Consider the following 10,656-nt stretch of genomic DNA (forward strand, 5'->3'; position numbering starts at 1 on the left):
TTTCAAAATTATTTCAATAATATTTTTTATATTAGCATTTCTCCACTTTCTTTTTTATTTATTTAGCTTTTTTTATTCCTATAATTTATGAAATTCTATCAATGTTTATGTTACATAATAAACACAAATTTATTTTAATTACTAATAAAATATGATATCCTAATTGATCATCCATTTATTTCATTTCTAATTATTTAATTCCTGTTATTCCTTTAATAAATATAAATTACACATATTTTCACTTCATATCATTCTATTTCGAATTAATCGAAAAACTGGAATAATTAATTATTATTATTAGAAAGAAGTAAATTTTTAAATGAATTATTTTTCGTATTTTTTAATCAAATATTTATAGAAGAGAGAGAGAGAGAAACACATACTGAGCATTTTTCACTGTAAGTGTACCAAGACCGCCCTCAGAATGTTGTGTACACCTTGGTGGATTACAAACAGGACCCCAGTTTAGACGCCAATTAATGTATGGTTCAGGTACAGCTACCGCTTTACATGTTAACTGAAAGGTACCACCAGCATGCACCTGCTTATTCGTTTCCGGTGGTTGTACAATCGTCGGTTGCACACATCCAATCTTTAAATAAAATTTTGTAAATTTCACTTTTTTCTCTTTGACAATTAATTTATGCAAAAAAAAAAAAAAAACTCTGTTTTCTTACTGTAAAATGGAAATGAAAGATTTTATTTTTAAATAAAACATATGAATGTTAATTAATTGATAATTATAATTTTGTTTAAATTTATTGTTGCGTTTTTTTTTTTTTTTTTTTTTTTCTCTTTCGATTATTTAACAGTAAATAAGCATTTAATCATTTTAATTATGATTATATAAGATTTGAATTATTTGCAGATGTTTAAAAAAAAAAAAGTGAAAAGAGAGAAGAACTTTTTTAATACAATGAAATGCATAGCGTAGAATAATTGCGTCATATTGAATGACGCACAATAATCACGTCATAGTGAATATGGCGGAATCATCACGTCACAGAATAATCACGTCATAGAATAACTACATTATATTTAGTACGTAGAACAATTAATGTCACAAAATCGTCACGTCATATTAAGTATCATCGAGTAATCAAGCCAGAGCATGTTGAATATCGCATAATAGTTATGCCATAGAATGATCACGTCAATATTGAATAACGCAGAATGATCACGTCAATATTGAGTAACGCAGAATGATCACATTACGTCAATATTGAATAACGCAGAATGATCACATTACGTCAGTACTGAATAACGCAGAATGATCACATTACGTCAATATTGAATAACGCAGAATGATCACATTACGTCAATATTGAATAACGCAGAATGATCACATTACGTCAATATTGAATAACGCAGAATGATCACATTACGTCAATATTGAATAACGCAGAATGATCACATTACGTCGATATTGAATAACGCAGAATGATCACATTACGTCAGTACTGAATAACGCAGAATGATCATACGTCATAATCATCGAATAATTACGTGAAATTAAATATCGAAAAAAAAAAAATTACATCACAAAACTTACACGAAATACTACTAAATGATTATATTAATATTGAATATCATTGAAATAACAATGTGTTATTTATAAAATATTTTCAAATATTTTCGAATATTTTTAAATTCCTACAAAAAAATAAACAAATAAACAAAAGAAATAAGAACCTCATCAGATCCATCTTGACAGTCATTGGTACCATCACAATGAAAGCTAAGCGGTACACATTGTCGTCCATCGCGACATTTAAATTCACTTGTCGCGCAACCATCAGATGCTGCTCGATGACTACATGCTTGCTCATCCGAATTGTCACCACAGTCATCGTCACCGTCACAGAGCCACATTTTTTGTACACAACGTCCATTAGTACACATAAATTCATTTGGCTCGCATGAACGTAACGATGGACAATTCTATAATTTGAAACATTTTTATAATAAAATTAATTTTATTATTTTAATTACAAATTTACAAATTTATCAATTTTTCTAATTCTAAGATTTAAATATTTTAAAGCAAATTAATTTCTTTATTTTAATTAACCATAAATTCATCAATTATTTTAAAAAGAAGAAAAAAAAAAAATATTACAATTTAGTTTTGGTGCTAATATTATCCGAATTTTTCGTTGCAATATTAAGAAAAAAAGGATTAATAAAATTTATTTAATAATTAGATAAATTATATAAAATTCATTTAATAATAAGATAAATTTCAATAGCATTTTTTAAAATATAAATTAAAATATACTTTAATTTGTAGTATTTAATATACATATTTGTTTGTTTATTTTTTTCAAAAAAATTTTTTAAATTTATTTAAAAAAAAAAGAAAAAATATATACAAGAATGAAATGGTCTACCTGTTCATCACTACGATCTCGACAATCCGGTTCACCGTCACAAACATAATCAGTTTTAACACATTCATTATTACCGCAAGCTCTTTCATCAATCCGGCATAAACCGGTTTGTGGTAGGATATTTTGGAACTCTTGTGGTCCATCTATAGTGAGGAATGAAGGAATGAAGAAGCAAAAAGAAAAAAAAAAGGAGGAAATAATTATTTATATTGAAAATTTTTAATTTACCTTGAAGATGACAAAGAAGAAAAAAGAAATGAAACTTTTACCTGTAAATATATTTGCCAGTTTGAAATTATTCCTTTCAAATATTTCTATTTTATCTCTTTTTTTTTCTTTGCTTATTTAATTCATTTGAAAATAGCTAGCAAAATTCATTTCATTAAATTTCTGTTTTTTTTTTTTTTTTTGTATTTATCGTCGAAATATCATGAAACAACCGGAAATTAGCATTGTAAAATTGTAAAATAATTTAATTTTTAAAGAATATTCATAGATTATTTCTGTCTTAAAACAGGAAATAATTGGAAGTTTATAGTAAAATATTAATTTAATTTAACTGAATTCAAAATATTATGCTGAACTTATTAAAATTATTAATTGAATTAGTAATTACTATTAATTTGAATTCAAAATATTATGCTAACCTTACTCAATTAAAACTTATCATTTAAAGAAAAAGCAAAATAAGACAATCGGAAATGAATGTAAAACAGAAATTTCAATTCTTTTTTTTTTCGTTATTTTAATTTTTGTATTATTATGGGAACAATTTTTTTTTTCTTCCAAATGTAATCGATTTTAATGATTTTTGCTATTCAATAAAATTTACTAATAATTTAATTAGAAATTTAATTAAATCATTAACTTCCATGCATAGTACTAACATTAAGTTTAGCTGAAAAAAAAATTTACAATTTTTTTCTTTTTTTTACTGTAAGTGAAAAAAAAAAGATTTCTTTTTGATATGACAAAAATAATTTAATATAAAATTTGATTCAATTTGATCAATAATGATACATTATTTTTTTACTTTCATTTTTACGGAAACAATAACAATAAAACAATAACAAAAACAGCAACAAGTAACTTTAGAAATATTTAAATTAGTGATAAACGTTTTAATTTGAATTTAATTCAAATTATCGAAAGAAAAAATGGAAGTGAAATTTGAACAAAGCATTCCAAAAAATTATTCGTCATAAGTTTGAAAAATGAAAAATGTAAAACATTGAAATTAAGTAATACTATCAGCGGTTGAAATATAATTTCAGAATTTCAAAAATTTAAAATAATTACTAGTTAGAATTATGAAAAAATTTTTCTAGAAATACAAAATTCTAAAAAAAGAAATAATTTTTTTCGATTGATAATTTTTTTTTTTTTTTTTTTAAAATTACCTTTATATTAACAAAGAATATTTATAATTCTAATTAATAGTTATTTTAAAATGCAAATAAAAAAAAGAAATTTCTAAATAATTTTTTTTGAAATGCAAAATTTCTACGAAAAATTTGTGTAATATAAAAAGATATTACTAACTTAACTCTCCTTCCAACTTTTTATTTTTTGCTTTTATTTTTAGAATATTTGAAATTAGTGTATTACTTCTGCTAACGTATGATTTCTATTTATTATTAAAATTATTTTAATTATTTGAATTAATAATTTACATTTCCCTCTTTATCATATACTTTATTTTTTTACCCATTTCTTCTTTTCCCAGCTTTTACCCAAAAAATAAAAAGAGAAAAAACAGGTTCATTTCCGGCAAATAATTTTTTTTCTTGTTTTTTTTTTTTTAATTATCGAACATTATTTTTCTTAACAGATAATAGAAAAATAAGAAAAATAAAAAAAAAAAAAAAGCAAAACAAGTTTAATTCAATTTCCATTGTACTTTTCTATAAATTTCTATGTTACTTCACTGAATGCATAGTATTTAAAAAAAAATTTTTATGATAAACAACGAAAAAGCAAAAAAATAAAATAAAATAATTTGATGAATAATAATTAAATACAAATTTACAATTTCGCTACTTTCATTTTTTTGCTTTTTGCCTTTTTTGACCTTTTACCTTCCACCTTTCACCTCTCACGATGCATTCTATTTAACAATTCTACTAATATATGTATAAGCTTGAAACATTTCATTTATTATTTTCAATAAAAATTTATTTTAATTTATTCGTTTACTTTCTTTTGGTCATTTTATTTGTCAAAAGTTAATTATAAAAGAAAAATAAAACGTCATTTTAATTTCACACATTAAGCGTACGTGTCTATCTTATTTGTTCAAAACATATTAAATTTAAAACAATACACAAATATTTGATTTGTTATACTACTGAATAAATTGAAATTGAATCAATTATATTAAATTAAATTAAATTATGTGTTTGTTTAAAAAGTTGATATATATATATACATAATTTGAAATATTTTTTATCAAATATTACTATAATATCAATGACAATATGAATTTTGATAAATTTGAAAAGCGTAAGAGAAATGAATTAATTTATGATTAAATTAAATTTTAGAAATTAGAATAAAATATGATAGAAATAATCATTAAAGAGATAAAATTTAAATTTTATTTTTTAACATAAGTTTGTCTATAACAATTAACGATCACAAAATATTTTAAGTACTAATTTAGGAAAGAATTTTTTCAATGATAGATAAAAACAATCATTTCTTTATGGAATTTCAGAAATGATTGATGTGTAAAATGATGTAATAATATTATTTCTCCATTTTTTTTTTCGTTCCGGAACGGTAATTAAAATTCCAATAAATGGAAATTTATCAGATTTACCAAAAAAGATAAAAACAGTTTAATTATTTCAAATAATAATAATATCATACGTTTAAATTCAAATGAAACTTTTTTTGAAAGACTATAAAAGCATAAATTCTTGATTAGATCAGTTATACTGTTTTAATTTTAATTAGAAATTGTAATTAATAATTTAACTATTTATTTTGTTAGTAATTGATTTGCATATGAATGGTCAAAATCATTAATTATAATTATTAATTAAATTTTCTTTTGTCATCTATTTTAAGTACACATTTCCTAATATACACACATATAATGTACAATTAATTATATTTTAAATTATCTAAACTAGCATTTCAAAATTCAAAAAATTAAAAAGAAAATTTCCCTTCGAAAATATATGAAAGTTAAGTATTTGTTAACGTTTAAAGTAATTTAATTATAAAGCAAATATTATCATAAGTGATAAATATTTAACAAAACTGTTATCAAATATCAGTTTATCATAGTTGAAAAGAGAGAAAAAAATAATTATTTCAAAAAAAAAAAAACTTAAGTTCTATGTAAATAAGATGAATTAATATATAATTAATAATGGTCATTTATTAATTTATTACATTTATTTTTAAAATATAACGTATAAAAAAAAAAAAAAAATAATTCCTTTTTTAAAGTTTTAATTTAATTTTCATTTTATTAATGTAACTAATTATAATTATATAATTCGACGGTGTTATTTTTAATTTTGCTAAACATAAAAGTGTATAAAAAAATTCAACAATAAATTCTAAAATTAAAATATAACTAATTAAGCTTGATGACTACATTAATACTTACATATTGTATGAGTTATTTAAAAAAATTTAAAAAAAAAAAAAACGGAAAAAAAATTGCTATTAGAATATTTTGATATTTTTTTTTATATTTAACATTTATATTTTAAAATTTTTTATCAATTCTCTCTCTTTTTTTTAAAAAAATATTTTAATAAATTTGATACGTATTCTCTTCTGTTCAATGAAACTTACAACGTTGTACATTTAACTGAGCTGATGCATCATAAGTTCGTCCGCCAATATTTGCTGAGCAAATATATCGTCCACTATCAGACGATACGGCTGATGAAAATTTTAAACGTCCGTCTACTTCATACGCTGAATTAGGCATTGGTGCATTGTAACGTGTCCAACGTACTTCCGAATGTGTGACACCGTCAGAAGTACGTGCACGACAATTAAACGTTGCATCATTTCCTTCATAAATATTTTCTTCCGTTGGATAAATAGTAATTTGTACTGCTAAAAAAAGGATGAAGAAAAAAAAAAATTGTCCATACTAATGACTATTTTAGATAAGTATTACACTTATATTTTATTTTTTTAGGTAAGTTAAAGTTAATTTACTAAAAAAAAAAAAAAAAATTAATTTAAGTTAATCTCAAAAAAAAAGAAAAAAAAAATGGTTATAAGTTAATTTGAAAAAAAAAGGAAAATAGAAGGAAAAATATTCCATACTAACAACTATTTTAGATAATTAATAGCTTATAATTTAGTTTTTAGATAAATCAGAAAAAAAAAGTGTTAATTTAATATAATTATTTAATCTAAAAGATATGTATAGAAGTTTTAATTTGAAAAAAAAAAAAAAAAGGAAAATGTTGTATTTTAATTTTTAGCACTAAGTTAATTAATTAAAAATCTCAAAAGTTTTTTAATTACATAACAATAATCTTAGAAAAAAAAAAAATAATTTTTTTGGCTAAAAATTATGAAAAAACTTTTTTAATTTCTGCAAGAAAAAAAAAATCCAAAAAAAAAAGAAAGAAATTACTAAAAAAAAAAAGAAAAAATCATAAATTTTGAACAATTTTTAGCATTACAATGTGAAATTGAAATTAATTTATAAAAATGGAAATTATTTGAAAATTAAATTTTCGTTTGTTTTTTTTTTTTTTTTCAAAGAAATTATTTTAATTAAAGCTATTGAAATATATTCATTTAGGAATTATGAAACTAACAAGGTGAATAGTAGTCATCGACAGTTTGATCTGAAATATAATACATATACAAAATGATCAAATTTAATTAAATTTTCTACAAATATAATTTATTTCAAATTTAAACCTTCCTAAATGTATTAAAAATAATAAATAAATTTAAACTATATCTATTATTTAATCATAATAGTGTAAAATTATTACACTAACTTGATAAGAAATTCAAAATTTTGATTTCACTTTTATTTTTTATCAAAAATTTTCAGTTATTTCAATAATTTTTAAAATTGTCTTCTTTTGTATATTTTAAAATTACAATAGATAAAAGTGTGATAAAACCGTATAAATATAATTTAAAAAAAAAAAAAAATTATTTACAAAAATAAATTTATAAAATAATAAAAAAAATGCTTATCTATAAAATTATATATTTTTAACTTTTTTCAATTCAATTTCATGCATTTTCAATAATTTACATTTATTATTATTATTATTATTATTCAATAACGAATTTAACGTAAATTTATTACTTTAGAAAATTATAATTTTTGAATTTCCTAAAATGTTTAATTATTATTTTCTTCTCAAATAACATTCATTGATTATAACTCAAATAACTTTTATTAATTACAACTTAAGAATTTATATCAATTACAATTCAACAACTTACATATATTGATTATAACTTAATAACTTATATTCATTATAACTTACTCATATTATTTATAACTTAATAACTTATATCGATTAAAACTTACTTATATCATTTATAACTTAATAACTTACATTTATTAAAACTCCATTTATTCCATGCTTTAACAGTAGCAATAGAATTTAACAATAATAATAATACTAGTACCAATGGCGATGTCAATATCCTTAACCGGCATAACTCCCTCATACCTGTATTACCTTTCCATTATTAATACTAATTAATTTCGACAGGTTGCTCATTTCTTTTTTTTTTTTTTTTTTTTTTGTTTTTTCATTTTGAGATTTATTTTTAGTTAACTAATCAAAAAATTGAAAAAAAAAAAAATAGAAAGGTACTGGTAAAAAAAAGATAAAAAAGGCTTTAGGATCAAAAATTTAAGTACAACAAAAAAAAAGACAAAATTTTGTTAAAAAATTGAATTTTTCATTCCAGGTGTACTAAAATTATATGAAATTATCATTAAATTCATTTCATTAATAAAATATTAATAAATATTTTCAAAATTTGCGCAAATAATACAATTCCATGCATTCTTCCAAATTTATAAATGCCATTCTGAAATTATATAAATTCTTTCCAAACAAAAAAAAAAAAAAATCAAAAATGATAATTATTAAATATTATTTATTTCATTAAATTCACGCACGTTTCACGCATTTTTCACGTATGAAATAAAATGTTAAAACATATATTAGTTTAGAAAAGTATTAATAATTAAATAAACGTTTAGACTAAATAGCACAGATAGAATTATATTTCAAAAATTAATTTTCATATAGTAGACAAAAAAAAAAAAAAAAGTTAAATAAATTATTTATAAAATTTGAAAAAATTTCATTGCAATTTTTCAATTAATGTTCCCAATTATTAATTAATTTAATTATCAACCCTTAAATTAGTCAATGATTAATACTATCATATATATATATATATATTTGTTTAATTCAATTCAATTATAGTAGTTGTAAAATTAAACAATCTAATAACCAATTAAAATTATAATTACAAATTTACAAAAAAAAAAAAGGAAAGAAATTTTAGTTTTACAAGTAAGAAGAAAAAAACAAATTTTGATGATAACATAACATAAATTTGATTTAAATAATAATATAGTATATAATTATAAAAAATGATCACTTCCATATCCTTAAAAATAAATTCAAATCGTTAGTAAATAAATAATATTTATTTTACTAAAAATCTAATATTTCTTTTCATTTCAATCCGAAAAAAAAAAACGATGTTCAAATAAATTAAATTAACATTTATCTCAAATTTCATTCTTCTCATTTTTCATATTATTTTAAATTCAATAATTTTTGATAGGAAAAAAAAAAGAATAAAATTTAAGTATGAGATTGTTCACTATTTCAAAATGTTTATTTATTAATTTATTTTTTGAAATGAAATTTTAAACTTATCACAATCATAACACATATATTATAAGTTGAAATTAATTATCTAAAATAATTTTAAATCATAAATTTTAATAAATCCATTGTTCTCAAATGATAAAAAAAAAAAATTCAAAATGGGTAAAAATCTAATTAAAAAAAAAAGCAAACGATTGATTTTTGCATTTATTATAAAAAGCAAACTTTTTTTTCTTTTTTTATTGCAAATATTATAAAAATATTTTACAAATTAAAAAATTATAAATTATATATTAGAAAAAAAAAAAAAAACGAAAAAGTAAATTGCAAATTTAAACTATTTTTGCTCTTTTCCTTCTCATATCTTATCAGTAATCATATCAGTAATTCTATAGTAGTACTACAGTATGCAACCAAATGTTTAATAAAAAAAGTAAATAACTGATAAACTAATAAAAGAAGGGAGAGAGAGAGATAGAGAGAGAGTATAACTAATAAATGAAATATTTAAGGGATTACAGTAATTTTGCATAATAAATTCAGACAACAAATCAAAAAAGTTTAATCTTCCAAATACAGTAACAATATAAATATTTCCGAACTAATAATTATTGAAATTAAAAAAAAAAAGTTTTCAGTTGTTAAAATTGGGTAAACCATTTCTGAATTATTATTAAGAAAATTATACATATATAAACAATTAATTAAAATTATCATTTCTTTTATTTAAAATATTATTTCAAAAATATGATAAATTATATTGAAAAATCAAATGCTATTTATAATACTGTTAACATTTCAGAAAAAAAAAATATTTTGCTAATTAAATTCAAATTCTGAATTTTAATTTTGCTCTATGATTAATTGTTTTAAGAAATTAATTGAAGGAATAATTTCATCGTTTTGTAATTTTTTTTTTTTTTTTGTTTTTAAAAATTTTGTTGCCAAAAAGAAGAAAGTATTGAAACAAAATAATTGATTTACCCATAGCGAAATGCTTTCATTCCATAATCAAAAATTCATTTTTTATTTTAAAATGCTATCATTTTACTTTTAACTTTTATTTATTTTTCTAATTTTAACAAAATAAAATAATTTAAATAATCAAAAATTTGTTTCCAAGAAAAAATGAAAAATCGTTTCTTATTTTTTTAATTGATAAAAGTATTATTTTATAACAAAAATATATGAAAATATTAGAATTTTTCTCAAATAGATGTTTATAAATAAGCACTTCATATAAAATTAACGAACAGGAAAGAACAGAAAAGAAAAAAGAAGAAGAAAGGTCAAAGGACAAGAAAAAAGGTTAAAAAACAGAAAAACAAAAAGAAAAAGGGCTTTGATTATTTAAAATGTTTTGAAAATATTGTTGTTAAATTTAATAATTGAAATAA

At 20.1% G+C, this 10,656-nt stretch overlaps 1 protein-coding gene across 1 annotated transcript in view; it reads right to left on the reverse strand.

Annotated features, from left to right (window-relative positions):
* The window catches only part of Bm8494 (UNC-52/Perlecan, putative), a gene marked incomplete at both ends in the record, with an annotated part of 54,084 nt that extends 46,012 nt beyond the window's left edge, over positions 1 to 8,072 (reverse strand). The window contains 6 exons of the mRNA XM_043079304.1: positions 384 to 592; positions 1,693 to 1,941; positions 2,391 to 2,533; positions 6,204 to 6,473; positions 7,193 to 7,222; positions 7,958 to 8,072. Of these exons, the coding sequence (XP_042935238.1) occupies positions 384 to 592; positions 1,693 to 1,941; positions 2,391 to 2,533; positions 6,204 to 6,473; positions 7,193 to 7,222; positions 7,958 to 8,072 (1,016 nt within the window). The remainder of the gene's footprint in view (positions 1 to 383; positions 593 to 1,692; positions 1,942 to 2,390; positions 2,534 to 6,203; positions 6,474 to 7,192; positions 7,223 to 7,957) is intronic.
* Positions 8,073 to 10,656: the final 2,584 nt, after the last annotated feature.

Source organism: Brugia malayi (genome assembly GCF_000002995.4).
Source record: "Brugia malayi strain FR3 genome assembly, contig: Bm_v4_Chr2_contig_001, whole genome shotgun sequence".
NCBI classification, from domain to species: domain Eukaryota; kingdom Metazoa; phylum Nematoda; class Chromadorea; order Rhabditida; family Onchocercidae; genus Brugia; species Brugia malayi.